Genomic DNA, 16,582 nt, shown 5'->3' with positions numbered 1-16,582 from the left:
GACCATTCGGCCCATCAAGTCTGCACCGACCACAATCCCACCCAGGCCCTATTCCTGTATCCCCTCATATTTACCCTGCTAATTCCCCACTTGACACTAGGGTCAATTTACCCTGGCCAATCAACCTAACCTGCATATCTTTGGACTGTTGGGGGGGAAACCGGAGCACCCGGAGGAAACCCACGCAGACACACGGAGAACGCGCAAACTCCACACAGGCAATGACCCAAGCCGAGAATCAAACTCGAGTCCCTGGCGTTGTGAGGCAGCAGTGCTAACCACTGTGCCACCGTGCCACTCTTACAAGATATAAATGGAAAGTCTCCGAACTTAATTTGTTTCCATTAGAAGATTGACTGGAGCCCTGTTTTTATTTTTACGGCAAAATACTTTTCTTATTTTCAGACGTACGGCAGCAAGAACTTGAAGCGAATTGGGGTGATTCTCCAAAGAGGGATTCTCATTCTCATGGTAGCCTGCTTCCCCTGCTGGGCGCTCTTCATAAACACGGAACACATCTTGCTGGCTCTCCGACAATCTCCGCAAGTGGCTCAGTAAGACTCCTTCTATTTTATTCCAGGAAAAATAACAAACCTAGCATTTGTGTTTAAACACTGTGGAAAGCATGTATTTCTTGAGGGTATGAATAATGGCAGTGATGCACTGGATCATGGAATAGTACAACATTGGTCTCCACCCCGCAGGGAGAGGCAAGTAAGGGGCAGCACGATGGCACAGTGGTTAGCACTGCTGCCTCACAGCACCAGGGACCCGGGTTTGATTCCCAGCTTGGGACACTGTCTGTGTGGAGTTTGCACGTTCTCCCCGTGTCTGCATGGGTTTCCTCCGGGTGCTCTGGTTTCCTCCAACAGTTTGAAAGACTGGTTAGGTGCATTGGCCATGCTAAATTCCCCCTCAGTGTACCCGAACAGGCACCAGAGTTTGGCGACTAGGGGATTCTCACAGTAACTTCATTGCAGTGTTAATGTAAGCCTACTTGTGACTACTAAATAAATAAACTTTAAAAACAGAGCGTTTTCCTGAGAGTGCGTTGAGTGAGTGAGTCGATGAGGCAGTAAGTCAGGCACGTTGTTGCGTAGGTGTCACTGACACTTGGGCACCCAACAGCAGAGAGCAGACACACAAGTCTCTAAAAGCAGCGAGACAGGTTAAGAAGGCCTTGAAAGAGAGAACACAATGAGGGCTGTGCTTCATATCCAGAGGGCTGGCGTTGAAGAGCAGAGAAATTACACCAAAAGAGAAAGAACTGAACCCCAGTTAGACCACATTCAGAGCAATGTGAACAGTGCTGGCCTGTTTCACCAGAGAGGGTGGTCGAAGGCCTGAAGGAGGTGCCAATATGCTTCGTAAAGACGATGCCAGAAACAAGAGTTTCCGAGAAAGAAGGAACAGTTCAGCTGTTTCTCGCGCGTCAGTGCAGACTCGATGGGCCGAAAGGCCTCTTCTGCTCTGTAGGATTCTAAGTTTCCATTCGGTGTCAACAAGTTTATATTCGGTGCTTGACGGGATTAAAGGCCTCCTTTTCCTTTTGAGATGTGCTGCTGCAAGGGGGACTATAGGCAAACTGTCCTCACCTCAGATCCCATCCGCGATCTGTGAACCTGTTAGGGTTAGTTCAGTTCTTTTCTCTCGATGTGTGGGGGAGGGAGGGAGGGGGGGGGAGGGGGGGAGTCCTATTCAATCACACAAGCTCCCCGGCTAAGAACTGAATGTGCTCTGCTGAGCAACTGAGTCTGAGTGACAGGCACTCCTGTGATTTGGACTCAATGATACTTACGGGGAGTGAGGTGCCAAGGCTTTCGAGTATGCGGGGCCAGGGGTCTGCTTTGGCCGTCCTTTGCCACTTACTCAGAAAGATGCCAGGAGCGACTGTATCCGATTACTTTCAAATATGGCTTTAAACCACACTACAAGGAAATAGCCCCCAGAATAGCATTTGCTACTCAATTCTGTTTTACCACGAAAACATCCATGCGCTGGCAAGTCTTTGTTTTCAAACTGTCGCGAAGAATTAGGATGAACTCTGAGGTCAGTGCCTGTTAGAGGCACTATCGTTGTGTTGCTTCCAGTTTAGCTACTGACTTTAGGAGCTTTTCTTTGCAGGTTAACCCAGTTCTACGTCAGGATATTTATCCCTGGTCTTCCCGTGAGTACATTATGTTACACAACTTTAATTTAAACACCTTCCAAGCGTTTCAGTTTAAAGAGACAAACAAGGACAGTAATTCAATTATTTATTAATTTAATACTTCTCGTGCCAAGTCAAACATAAACAGTTGCAACTCATTAACTCTTTACTGAACTTTAACTCTTAAACTACATTTTGACTTGAACTGAACATCAACTTTAACTATTTAACTGAAAATAGATACTACTGAGTTAGGAAAACCTTGGCCAAGAAATATCCTCAATGTAGAACAAAGAAAATTACAGCACAGGAACAGGCCCTTCGGCCCCTCCAAGCCTGCACCGACCATGCTGCCCATCTGAACTAAAACCCCCTACCCTTCCGGGGACCGTATCCCTCTATTCCCATCCTATTCATGTATTTGTCAAGACGCCCCTTAAATGTCACTATCGTATCTGCTTCCACTACCTCCCCCGGCAGCGAGTTCCAGACACCCACCACCCTCTGTGTAAACAACTTGCCTCGTACATCTCCTTTAAACCTTGCCCTCGCAACTTAAACCTGTGCCCCCTAGTAATTGACTCTTCCACCCTGGGGAAAAGTCTTCTGACTATCCACTCTGTCCATGCCTCTCATAACCTTGTAGACTTCTATCAGGTCACCCCTCAACCTTCGTCATTCCAGTGAAAACAACCCAAGTTTCTCCAACCTCTCCTCATAGCTAATGCCCTCCATACCAGGCAACATCCTGGTAAATCTTTTCTGTACCCTCTCCAAAGCCTTCTGGTAGTGTGGCGACCAGAATTGAACACTATATTCCAAGTGCGGCCTAACTAAGGTTCTATAAAGCTGCAACATGACTTGCCAATTTTTAAGCAATCTTCTTCTTCTCTCTGAAGTATCCTCCAGGGTACAGGCTTTGTTGCGGTCGTTGTTCTCTTGAAGTTATCGCTGCCAAACAACGAACGCACATGTCTTTTATCCACAATTCTCCACTTGCTTCCGGAAGATTCTCTGTTATCCAATTGTATAACCAGAAACTGATCACATGGCTCGAACATCCAGTGAAATTACTTTTGAACGAAACCATTACACTTAGTTCAAACTGTATACTCCATACATAACGGCTATAAATCAGAGCCAAGTTAATGTAACCAACTTCCCTGATCTGACCAACAAAGAAAGCTTCAAATCACAGCTCCCAGACCAGAGCCTCCCTATGACCTGCATCTGGTTTCAATCTATAAGTTGACCAAAAATCCCAGCATGCTTAGCTCTCAACCAGAATAGCCATTTTAAAACCACGATTGCTATTATTGTTGTTAAATTATTGTTGCAGCCGTTCTTTCTCCGTCCACAATTATTTGATGTTAAGTGAAACTCATTAGCATCGGAGTGTGAGCGGTTGCAGAGGAGTCGAATTATAGAAGAGTTGCTGTGAGCAACAAGTAAGTCAATGCCGTGCCTGGTGTGACAACTTTCCATTGAGACCGGGTTGGTTCCCTGGTTCAGTGCCCATTCTGATTAGACTGGTTGGCAGCAGTAATGCTACTGACTGGACTCAGAGTCAAGGCTCTTTAGTGTTCCAGCGTCTTGCTTCAGTTGCCAACGTTCTGCTGGGAGGGGGAGACTCGGGTTGTGGGGGGCAGGGGTGGGGGCGGGGGGGGGGGGGGGGGCGGGGCGGGGGGGGGTTGTTGCAGCAGTGGCCATGCCATCCATCATGGCACTACTGAGTTTCATGGCTTCATAGAATCATAGAACCCCTACAGTGCAGAAGGAGGCCATTCGGCCCATCGAGTCTGCACCGACCACGACCCCACCCAAGCCCTATCCCCGTAACCCAACATATCCCTGACAATTTATCATGGCCAATCTTATGACACTAATAAAAAAACTTAAATTAATTATGCAGTGTATCCAAAATCTCTGCGTAAAATACATTTGCCTCAGATCACGCCTGTTTCTTGTTGCCATTCATCACTTTTTCCTCTGCTTACTGACAGTTCAACCATTGCAAACTGCTCTTTCTTCTTTTCAGTTAAACACTTCACGTTTTGAGCACCACTATTAAATATTCTTCCAGTGTTCTCTGCTGTGTGGAGAACAACTTCAACTTCAGGCGTCTAATTGTGTGTCTGTAATCCTTTGTTCCTGGGACGATTCGATTAACTATTTCCTTATCCTCTCCCAAGGCCCACTTAAGGGCCTCATCCTGCCACCACCATCCTGCAGTGGGCGGGAGGCTCTCTGTGTGTGGGGCACAGCAAGGAAGCCTATGGCTCTGCTGAGAGTCAAACACTGACCCTGACCCTCCACAAACCACATCCCCTTCAACCCCCACTTTATGAAGCCCCTCTCAACCATAAGACCATAAGACATAGGAGCAGAATTAGGCCTCTCGGCCCATCGAGTCTGCTCCGCCATTCAATCATGGCTGATATTTTTCTCATCCCCATTCTCCCACCTTTTCCCCATAACCCCTGATCCCCTTATTAATCAAGAACCTATCTATCTCTGTCTTAAAGACACTCAATGACCTGGCCTCCACAGCCTTCTGCGGCAAAGAGTTCCACACATTCACCACTCTCTGGCTGAAGAAATTCCTCCTCATCTCTGTTTTAAAGGATCGTCCCTTTAGCCTGAGGTTGTGCCCTCTGGTTCTAGTTTTTCCTACTAGTGGAAACATCCTCTCCACATCCACTTTATCCAGGCCTCGCAGTATCTTGTAAGTTTCAATAAGATCCCCCCTCATCCTTCTAAACTCCAACGAGTATAGACTCAGAGTCCTCAAGTATTCCTCACCCCAGTGACCTGTGCCTGGGTCCCTCCTCCAACCTGGGCATTGGGTAGGTGCTGTACCAGCTTCAACCACCACTTGCCCAGAGGAGCAGCTGAGCACAGAAGACCTGCCAACCTCTGACTGGATGGCAGCCAATGGTGGGCAAGACTCCTTCCCCATCTTTAATCTCAGGGAAAAGTTCCCCCCAGACGTGTGAAATCCCCAAGTCACACACAATGCAGTGGGACTTCCCAAAAAGAGGAGGGGTAGGGCCTCACAGGCTCTGTGGCCAGCAGTCAAGACATAAGATAAAGGTGCACAGTGTTACGGGTAATGTATTAGCATGGATAAAGGATTGGTTAACTAACAGAAAGCAAAGAGTGGGGGTAAATGGGTGTTTTTCTGGTTGGCGATCAGTGACTAGTGGTGTGCCTCAGGGATCGGTGTTGGGACCGCAACTGTTTACGATTTACAGAGATGATTTGCGGTTGGGGACCAAGTGTAGTGTGTCAAAATTTGCAGATGACACTAAGATGGGTGGAAGAGCAAAGTGTGCAGAGGACGCTGAAAGTCTGCAAAGGAATATAGATAAGTCTAAGTGAGTGGGTGCGGGTCTGGCAGATGGAGTACAATGTTGGTAAATGTGAGGTCATCCATTTTGGTAGGAATAACAGCAAAATGGATTATTATTTAAATGGTAAAAAATTGCAGCATGCTGCTGTGCAGAGGGACCTGGGTGTCCTTGTGCAGGAATCTCAAGGAGTTGGTTTGCAGGTGCAGCAGGTAATTAAGAAGGCATTGCTAGAGGGATGGAGTTTAAAAACAGCGAGATTATGTTGCAGCTGTATAAGGTGCTGGTGAGGCCACACCTGGAGTACTGTGTACAGTTTTGGTCTCCTTACTTGAGAAAAGATATACTGGCACTGGAGGGGGTGCAGAGGAGATTCACTGGGTTGATTCCGGAGCTGAGAGGGGTGGCTTATGAGGAGAGACTGTGTAGACTGGGGCTATACTCATTGGAATTCAGAAGAATGAGGGGAGATCTTATAGAAACATATAAGATTATGAAGGGAATAGATAAGATAGAAGCAGGGAAGTTGTTTCCACTGGCGGGTGAAACTAGAACTAGGGGAAGCAGGTTTAGGACTGAGTTGAGGAGGAACTTCTTCACACAAACGGTTGTGAATCTGTGGAATTCTCTACCCAGTGAAGCAGTTGAGGCTACCTCGTTGAATGTTTTTAAGGCAAGGATAGATACATTTTTGAACAATAAAGGAATTAAGGGTGAGCGGGCGGGAAAGTGGAGCTGAGTCCACAAAAAGATCAGCCATGATCTTATTGAATGGCGGAGCAGGCTCGAGGGGCCAGAGGGCCTACTCCTGCTCCAAGTTCTTATGTTCTTATTAGTCACCTCCCCACGATTTTGCCCAATGCTGCAGCTGGGAATGATCTAGAGTTTTATGTAAGTTCAGCATGACTTCCTGGATTCTGAACTCTGCTTCTATTTATAACTTCTATTTATAAAGCAAGGATCACATTTGCTTTATTGACAGACGTGGATGTACCCTGTCACCTTAACATCCCCAGGTCTCTCGGCCCTTGTGCCCCTTTTAAGATGGTACCATGGTCTATGTATTTTGTCACCACATGTTGAAATGCTGTGTTTGCAGTTATTTGATGAACTTGGGTTTTTTCCTCCAATTCAGTATGAGAACACCGAAGCCATTGTTTTCTGTCCCGGTTCTAAGCTCCATCTCTAGCTACTGACACCATCCGGCACGCTGGCAGAATGGTTAGCACTGCTGCCTCACAGCGCCAGGGACCTGGGTTCGATTCTGGCCTCGGGTCACTGTCTGTGCGGAGTCTGCACGTTCTCCCCAGTATCTGCGTGGGTTTCCTCCGGGTGCTCCGGTTTCCTCCCACAGTCTGAAAGACGTGCTGGTTAGGTGCATTGGCCATGCTAAATTCTCCCTAGTGTCAGGGGATTAGCAGGGTAAATGTGTGGGGTTACGGGAATAGGGCCTGGGTGGGATTGTGGTTGTTATAGACTCGATGGGCCAAATGGCCTCCTTCTGCACTGAACAGTACAGCAGCACAGGAAACAGGCCCTTCGCCCCTCCAAGCCTGTGCCGCTCATTGGTCCAACTAGACCATTCATTTGTATCCCTCCATTCCCAGGCTGCTCATGTGACTATCCAGGTAAGCCTTAAACGATGTCAGCGTGCCTGCCTCCACCACCCTACTTGGCAGCGCATTCCAGGCCCCCACCACTCTCTGTGTAAAAAACGTTCCTCTGATATCTGAGTTGTACCTCGCCCCTCTCACCTTGAGCCCGTGACCCCTCATGATCGTCACCTCCGACCTGGGAAAAAGCTTCCCACTGTTCACCCTATCTATACCCTTCATAATTTTGTACACCTCTATTAGGTCTCCCCTCATTCTCCGTCTTTCCAGGGAGAACAACCCCAGTTTACCCAATCTCTCCTCATAGCTAAGACCCTCCATACCAGGCCACATCCTGGTAAACCTTCTCTGCACTCTCCCTAAAGCCTCCACGTCCTTCTGGTAGTGCGGCGACCAGAACTGGACGCAGTACTCCACTGTAGGGATTCTGTGATCCATCTCGGTGGCAATAGTCTGAAACTAAAACATTCTGTTCACAACATTCTTGGTATAACCCCACATATTTACCTTGCCACTCCCCTGACATTAGGGTCAATTTAGCATGGCCAATCAACCTAACCCGTTCACAAATCCCCGCCCTCCAAGAGCTTCTGGCTTCTGATTGGCCGGCAGCTCTTGGGAGGGTGGGGAGTTGCCTTCCAGGGTCCTCCGTCTAGAGGAAGGCCCACCGCTGTCCACTGAACTGCCTAATGGGCAGAAGATACAGCAAGTCTTCCTACTCAGTGTTTAGCATGGGGGTCTTCCCATTTGATCTGGCAGTCAGTGAGACATCCACTCAGAGTGGAAACCTCCGCCCATTATTTCCATCTAGAAACTGACCACTACAAAATCTGTCGTCCTAATGCCTTCCCTTCTATCTTTCTAGGCAACTTTTCTTTATCAGCTAGAGATCAAATATCTTCAGAATCAGGTACAGTCACTTCCTTCTGCAGTTCGTGTTGCAAATGTTAATTTATTCATTGTTGCTGTGAACCCTTTATATGAAATCCTTCAGCCTCGTTTCCCTTAATTTAATGTTCAGCTGCGATTGGGGTAGAAGATTCATTCATTAAAAAATTCTTGGCGTGACGTAGCGAGTGGATATTGAAAATGGAAATGATCCCAGGTGGCACAGTAATGCAGCGGGTTTGCCCCTACGGTTCCCCGCATGGCAAGTTCCTCATCTCAGTGATACCCCTGTGGGGAGGCAGCAAGCGGAGGCAATGTCTCTCTCTACACAGAGGGAGGGTTTCCTCAGGGTGCTCCGGATTCCTCCCACAGTCTGGAAGACGTGCTGGTTAGGGCGCATTGGCCGTGCTAAATTCTCCCCCAGTGTATCCGAACAGGCGCCAGAGTGTGGCGACTAGGGGAATTTCACAGTAGCTTCATTGCAGTGTTAATGTCAGCCTACTTGTGACACTAATAAATAAAACTTTAATAAATAAACTTTATTGTTGGCGGTGATTTATACTAAATCAGCTACTGTTATACATCACTCCTGGTTTGAAAGTGAATGAGCGATATAAGTCACCCTCAACATTTAAAAGCATCTCATTGGCTGTAAAATGCTTTGAGACGTCCTGAGGTCATGAAAGGTGCTACATAAATGCAAGCTCTTCCTTTACCTTTATTGCCCAAACTCTTTAACTAACTCCAAATTTTGACCAATCAATTTGAAATAGGCATTTGAATAACAGCAGCCTATCAGATTTGAATTTGATGTTTTGATAACCTGGAAACCAATCCTATTATGGTGATTTTGGGTATGTCATTAGGGACATACCCAAAAGCCGGGAACAGGGGCAAAAATGGTAGAAGAACACCTGCCACCTGCTGAGTAACAGCTTAGTTCAGCTGTTAGAGAGAGAGAGAGAGACTTGCTGAATCTCTCATAGCTGCTTTTATGTCTTAAAAGAAAGCTTCATCTCAATTGCAAAGGTACCAACAGAAGATAGTGAAAACATAAAAAAGCAACAAAGAAGACAGAATATTCCGGGAGACGACAAACGTGGTTAAAATTTTGTTAATAAATGGGAATTGTATTTATCGAAACAGCATTCCATTAGAATAGTGTGTTACTCGGTTTGTTAATAGTTTAGTTAACCTGTTCACTGTTAGTTAGATAAATAAAGTGTTACTTGTTGCTTTTTACAGAGAGAGTCTCTCGGAGTTATTTTGATTTAACCACAAGAAGTTGCTGAAGCTCAGATATTACCCCTTCTCACACTCACTCTAGCAGATTATGATGGGAGGTACTTCTCTTTGAGTGGTTGGGTGTTAGTTCTCGGAGAGGAGATGAACCTCCCCTTCGTATATAATAAACTGTGCCGCACGTCATGTCCAGTTCCTTGTCTACTGAAGAGGTTGAAGGGCAGTGTGGAGAAGAACTGACTTTGATTTTGTTCCCACTCCAGGGTATTATTCTGCCGCAGATCTTCACTGGTCTGATAGCTAACATCTTCAATGCTGTAGTGAATTACTTCTTGCTCTATGTGCTAACACTGGGAGTGCCGTAAGTACCACTCTTTTATTCAAATATATAAATGTGTCAAAACTAAACTGCTTTGTGATTTTCCTTCTCTCCAGGGTAGTCTTGAAATCTTTCTTTCCCCCTCCATCATTCTGCAGCAAGTTTAATTTTAAATTCATTTATGGGACAAGGGTGTCGCTGGCTGGGCCAGCATTTATTGCCCGTCCCTAACTACCCTCCATTTCAGAGGGGCATTTGAGAGTCAACCGCATTGCTGTGGATCTGTGCAACCACATGGGGGTGGCATGGTAGCACGGGGTTGACACGGTGGCACAGTGGTTAGCACTGCTGCCTCACAGAGCCAAGGGACTGGGTTTAATTCTGGCCTCGGGGTCACTGTCTGTGTGGAGTCTGTACATCCTCCCCGTGTCTGCGTGGGTTTCCTCCAGGTGCTCCGATTTCCTCCAACACTCTAAAGACGTGCGGGTTAGGTGGATTGGCCGTGCTAAATTGTCCTTTAGTGTCAGGGGGACTAACGAGGGTAAATGCATGGGGTTACGGGAATAGGGCTTGGGTGGGATTGTGGTCAGTGCAGACTCGATGGGCCAAATGGCCTCCCTCTGCACTGTCGGGATTCTCTGATTCTATTTCGGCCAGACCAGGTAAGGATGGCAGATTTCCTTCCCGGAAGGGCATCAATGAACCAGATGGGTTTTTATGACTGTGGTTTCATGGTCATCAGTAGACTTTTAGTTCCAGAATTTTGTGGAATTTACATTTCACCATTTGCCGAGGTGGGATTCGAACCCGGGTCCCCAGACCTTGCCTGGGGTCCCTGGATTAATAGTCCAGTCACAATGCCACCATGCCACCGCCTCCCCTAAAGTGAGCGAGCAAATGAAGCGCAGGGTTGCCTGTGTAAGAACAGGAGGATGCCATTCAGCCCCCTCGAGCCCATTCCACTCAATGAATTTGATCGTGCAGTGGGATACCTGAAGGTGCACATTTAACACATTTGGTCAAACAATTCAAAGGAAAATGTTCACACCAAGTTGTCCGGATGCACATTGTTACGATGCACATTGTTACGATGCACATTGTTCGGATGCACATTGTTACGATGCACATTGTTATGATGCACATTGTTACGATGCACATTGTTATGATGCACATTGTTACGATGCACATTGTTACGATGCACATTGTTATGATGCACATTGTTACGATGCACATTGTTACGATGCACATTGTTATGATGCACATTGTTACGATGCACATTGTTATGATGCACATTGTTACGATGCACATTGTTATGATGCACATTGTTACGATGCACATTGTTATGATGCACATTGTTATGATGCACATTGTTACGATGCACATTGTTATGATGCACATTGTTACGATGCACATTGTTATGATGCACATTGTTACGATGCACATTGTTATGATGCACATTGTTACGATGCACATTGTTATGATGCACATTGTTACGATGCACATTGTTACGATGCACATTGTTGCAATGCACATTGTTGCGATGCACATTGTTATGATGCACATTGTTACGATGCACATTGTTATGATGCACATTGTTACGATGCACATTGTTGCGATGCACATTGTTGCGATGCACATTGTTACGATGCACATTGTTACGATGCACATTGTTACGATGCACTGCCTGAAAGGGTGGTGAATTCTTTCAATAGGGAAATAGGTACAAAAATGGAGAATTTACACAGTTGAGGGGAAAGAGGAGGGGTGTGGGATATCCCTTTCAAAGAGCTGCCACAGGCATGATGGGCCAAAGGGATTCCTGTGCTGTTTGATTCTTCTTCATAGAATCCATAGCACCATAGAATCGCTACAGTGCAGAAGGAGGCCATTCAGCCTGTCAAGGCTACACATTCAAAAGCGCCTCTTACTCAGGCCTTACCCTCCGCCCTATCCCCATAACTCCGTGCATTTTCCATGGCCAATCCACCTAATCTGCACATCTCCGGATACTAAGGGGCAATTTATCTTGGCCAATCCACCTAACCTTGAATATCTTGGGACACTAAGGGGCAAATTAGCATGGCCAATCCACCTAACCTGTACATCTTTGGACTGTGGGAGGAAACCGGAGCACCCGGAGGAAACCCACCTTCTTGGATTCCGCAGTACAACTTTCAGAAGAATTTCTATCCCCTCTCACTTTTAGTTTTGCTTCCTCTTCCTCTAGCTTTGTCTCACAAGAATTCCTTCGGCACAGATAAAGAGACGCGTCTGTCCCTTTGACCGACCTGTTCTGTAAACGCCGGCCAGGGGTTCTGCAGCAGCGATGCAGGCTAACTCACCCTTTGATATTCATTTCAATTGCAGCAGAATGGACTTTGGTTCTAATCACATGATTACACAGAATTGTTACAATGCAGAATTCGGCACATCCTGTCCACCCGGCTCTCTAAGCATCCTGCCTAATATCATCCCACTGCCTTCTCCCTGCTAACCCTGCACATTGTTTGTTTTCAAGTAATCATCTAATTCACTCTTGAGTGCCTCAATTGAACTTCCCTCCGCCACACTCCTCGAATCATAGAATCATAGAATCCCTACAGTATAGGAGGAGGCCATTCAGCCCATCGAGACTGCACCGACCACAATCCCCTAAACCCCACCTTTTTACCCTTTTATTCCCCCTGACACTATGGGGCATTTTACCATGGCCATTCAACCCGCACATCTTTGGACTATGGGAGGAAACCGGAGCACCCGGAGGAAACCCATGAAGACACAAGGAGAACGTACAAACTCCACACAGACAGTGACCCGAGGCCAGAATTGAACCCGAGTCCCTGGCGCTGTGAGGCAGCAGTGCTAACCACTGTGCTACCGTGCCGCCCCAAGCAGAGCTTTCCAACCGGAACCACACACTGCGTGAAAAGGGTTTTTCTCACATCGCTTTTACCGATTACTTTAACTTTGAGCAGGGGTGTCGTTGTGTAAGGTGATTCCTAGAACAGTCTAGTTCAGGAATTCACTCTGGGCGTTGTCACATGGAGACGTACAGGGAAAAGGATGAATTAAAAACATGACAAATCCACTAAGTTATAGATCCTCTAGAATCATAGAATCCTACAGTGCAGAAAGAGGCCTTTCAGCCCATTGAGTCTACACCGACCACAATCCCACCCAGGCCCTATCCCCATGCATTTATCCTAGTTAGTCCCCCTGACACTGAGGGGCAATTTACCACGGCCAATCCACCTAACCAGCACATCTTTGGAGTGTGGGAGGAAACCAGAGCACCCGGAGGAAACCCGCGCAGACACAGGGAGAATGTGCAGACTCCACACAAATAGTCACCCAAGCCGGGAATCGAACCCTGGGCGTTGCCACATGGAGATGTACAGAAAAAAGGATGAATTAAAAACATGTCAAATCCACTAAGTTACAGATCCTCTAGTTTTGACAAGACTTTCCCAGCATTCATAGTGCAAATGAGAAAGGAAATAGGACACTGGGAAGATGATGAGAAAGTCCTGCTTCTTAAATATTCCCCCCTTAGACCTTGCAAAGAGAGAGAGAAAACCGCAAGAGCATTGAGTTCCCGCTCTGTGTGGGGGTGGCGGCCATCACAGTGTAGGCCCCAGGATTACATGTGCAGCCTGGCAGAGCTGCAGGCGAAGCGTGATGTTTTCTGGGTTGTACGAGTCTATTTAAAGCCCAGTTCTGGCATCTTAAACTTTCACTGAGTTGTGACCCTTTCGAGGCTGCCTTTAACACATGAAACTTATTGTTTCCCAGGGGTTCGGCTGCTGCCAATGTTGCCTCTCAGTACTGTCAAGCTATTCTCCTGTTTGGATATATCCGATGGAAAAAGCTGTATGTTGGAACCTGGACAGGTAACTTCCAGTCGATTTGTAAGCAGTGCTGCTTTTGTTTAAAGACTTTTTAATTTATTTCCCCCCCCCCTCCCTTGTCTTTTCATTTCCTCCTCTCCTAAAGCCACTGTTTCCCACTGGGTTTCTACCTTGCACATGTGACCGTGTTTCTAATGTGCAAATTGTTACCATGCCAACGGGCCATTCGGGCCTCACAGGTCAGCTCAATGATATCCTCACCTGACAACCACACACACACCTGGAGTTGCCATCTCTGTTTGGATGTATCCCAAATATTCCATCACATGAACACCCACCGCTCCCCGCCACCCCCCACACCGCCCCCCCCCCCCCCCCCCCCCCCTCCACACACACACCACACACACACACACCCCGGTTCACCAATATATCAAAGAACAAAGAACAGTACAGCACAGGAACAGGCCCTTCGGCCCTCCAAGCCTGCCCCAATCACGTTGTCCTATCGAGACCAACCGCCGTTATCCCTCTATTCCCCGTCTGTTCATGTGTCTATCCAGATAAGTCTTAAATGTGGCTAACGTAACTGCCTCAACCACCTCACTTGGCAGCGCATTCCAGGCCCCCACCACCCTCTGTGTAAAAAACTTCCCCCGCACATCTCCACTGAACCTTTCCCCCCTTATCTTGAATTTGTGCCCCCTTGTAATTGCCATTTCTGCCCTGGGAAAAAGCTTCCAACTGTTCACCTTATCTTTATCCCTCATAATTTTATAAGCTTCTATCAGGTCGGCCCTCAGCCTCCGTCTTTCCAGGGAGAACAATCCCAGTTTATTCAATCTCTCTTCATAGCGAATACCCTCCATACCAGGCAACATCCTGGTAAACCTTTTCTGTACTCTCTCCAAAGCCTCCACGTCCTTCTGATAGTGTGGTGACCAGAATTGGACCCAGTATTCCAACCAACCAACCAACGTTGCCTAACCAACATTTTATATAACTGTAACATAATTTGCCAACTTTTATACTCGATGCCCCGTCTGATGAAGGCAAGCGTGCCGTATGCTTTCTTCACCACCTTTTCCACCTGTGCTGCCACTTCTAAGGATCTGTGGGCCTGTACTCCCAGATCTCTCTGTGTGTCTGTACTCCTGATGGTTCTGCCATTTATCTTATAGCTCCCACCTGAATTGGATTGACCAAAATGCATCACCTCACATTTGTCCGGATTAAATTCCATCTGCCATTTCTCTGCCCAATGTTCCAGCCTATCCATATCCTGCTGTATTCTCTGACAATCTTCATCACTATCCGCAACTCCAGCAATCTTAGTATCATCCGCAAACTTGCTAATCAGACCAGCTATATTTTCTTCCAAGCCATTTATATATATTACAAACAGCAGAGGTCCCAGCACTGATCCCTCTGTTATTTGTAATATAGTAAGAAGTTTAACAACACCAGGTTAAAGTCCAACAGGTTTATTTGGTAGCAAATGCCACTAGCTTTCGGAGCGCTGCCCCTTCGTCAGGTGGAGTGGGAGATGTATAATATATCCATTAACGCGATGCACTGCTTTCCCAGCTGATTGAGAAGTGCGAGTCTTAATTACTCGATTGAACGAATCTCAAACAGCCCTCTTCCCATCTCCAACTTTTCTCATAGCTCACAACTAAAAATGTTCAAGGAAACTTTGAACAATAACACAACTTTTTAAAACATCCGAATGAAGTTAGCTCCAGCTAAGGGCAGGGCAGTAACCTGAAGATTGATTCTCAGTTTCCCAGGGCAATCCAACACATGAGATTTTTCCAGTGGTTCATCCTGGCAAACCTTGACCTGCGCACTGTGTTGAGATTGGCTCGCTGTGTACAAACCACTGATTGAAACTAGAGACTTCCCTGCCCTGTGTCGCTCAGTCGTACAGAGGCATTGCACTTACACCATGGTGCAGGCCATTCTCTAACTGAGAGAGCAAGCAGCTGGTCTGTTTCAGGGCTATTTGCTTTGTCAAGTTAGTTAGTTAGTTAAAGTTTATTCGTCACAGGTAAGGCTTACATTAACACTGCAGTGAAGTTACTGTGAAATTCCCCTAGTCGCCACACTCCGGCGCTTGTTCGGGTCAATGCACCCTAACCAGCACATCTTTCAGACTGTGGGAGCAAACCAGAGCATCCGGAGGAAACCCACGCAGACACGGGAAAAATGTGCAAACTCCACACAGACAGTGACCCGAGCCGGGAAGCGAACCCAGGTCCCTGTCAAGCAGCAGTGCTAACCACTGTGCCACCGTGCCGTCCAATACCAAGCCACTCATGAAAAGCTGTTTAAAAGCAGCATGGTTAATTTGATTAATAGTCACTTGATGGCATTCTTTAGTGATGTGGCTAAGACCTCAATATTGAGCTGAGCTGAGTGGATTGAATCATCTTCCCTTGCTCCTGCCGTCTCTTCTCCTGATGTTCTTCTCAATTATTTTGGGCCGGATTTTACGAAATGACTGAGATGAACGTCAGGAAAAGGCACGAGGCCGGAGACAGGTTCGATTCCGGGTTCCAGCCTGTGCACTCCCCTCGTCCCCCCCACCCCACCCCACCCAGCTAGCACCACCTCCCATTTCTCCCCAACACCCTCCCCCCCCTCCCCCCATGCCTGCTTGTTGTTAAGCACAAACTGGACAGGGTTGGGATCTTACTGACCCGAGGGACAAGTCTACCAGCTAACCAATGGCTAGAGCGAGGATAGGTGGGAACGAATGCGACAAGCCAGGGAATTTAGTTTAACCCGAACAGGTGCCAGAGTGTGGCGACTAGGGGAAATTCACAGTAACTTCATTGCAGTGTTAATGTAAGCCTTCCTTGCGACTAATAGATAAACGTTTACTCGATAAGTAAACTATAAATTTGACCATGTTCTGACCTGAAGCTGCAGCCAATGCTGTATCACGCCACCAACTCTATTCTTTTGATCTAGGATGGTCCACTGACTGCCTGCAAGAATGGGGTAACTTCGTACGGCTGGCAATTCCTAGCATGCTGATGCTATGTATTGAATGGTGGACCTATGAGATTGGAACATTCCTAGCAGGTAAAACCAACGGCCCTCCATCGAAGTCTCTCGACTCCATGTTTTACAGCACATGAGACTCATTCCCAGGTCACGAAAGATGTTTT

The 16,582-nt window shown here is 47.0% G+C and overlaps 1 protein-coding gene across 5 annotated transcripts in view; it reads left to right on the top strand.

Annotated features, from left to right (window-relative positions):
- The window catches only part of LOC144501228 (multidrug and toxin extrusion protein 1-like), a 58,052-nt gene that overhangs the window by 14,335 nt on the left and 27,135 nt on the right, over positions 1 to 16,582 (top strand). For all 5 annotated transcript variants that reach the window (XM_078224683.1, XM_078224680.1, XM_078224684.1 and 2 more), the window contains 6 exons: positions 406 to 554; positions 2,125 to 2,167; positions 7,978 to 8,022; positions 9,506 to 9,603; positions 13,354 to 13,451; positions 16,383 to 16,496. In XM_078224683.1, coding sequence (XP_078080809.1) covers positions 406 to 554; positions 2,125 to 2,167; positions 7,978 to 8,022; positions 9,506 to 9,603; positions 13,354 to 13,451; positions 16,383 to 16,496 — 547 coding nt within the window. The remainder of the gene's footprint in view (positions 1 to 405; positions 555 to 2,124; positions 2,168 to 7,977; positions 8,023 to 9,505; positions 9,604 to 13,353; positions 13,452 to 16,382; positions 16,497 to 16,582) is intronic.

This window comes from Mustelus asterias, chromosome 12 (genome assembly GCF_964213995.1).
Source record: "Mustelus asterias chromosome 12, sMusAst1.hap1.1, whole genome shotgun sequence".
Taxonomy (NCBI): domain Eukaryota; kingdom Metazoa; phylum Chordata; class Chondrichthyes; order Carcharhiniformes; family Triakidae; genus Mustelus; species Mustelus asterias.
This window is presented reverse-complemented; position numbering and strand designations above follow the sequence as displayed.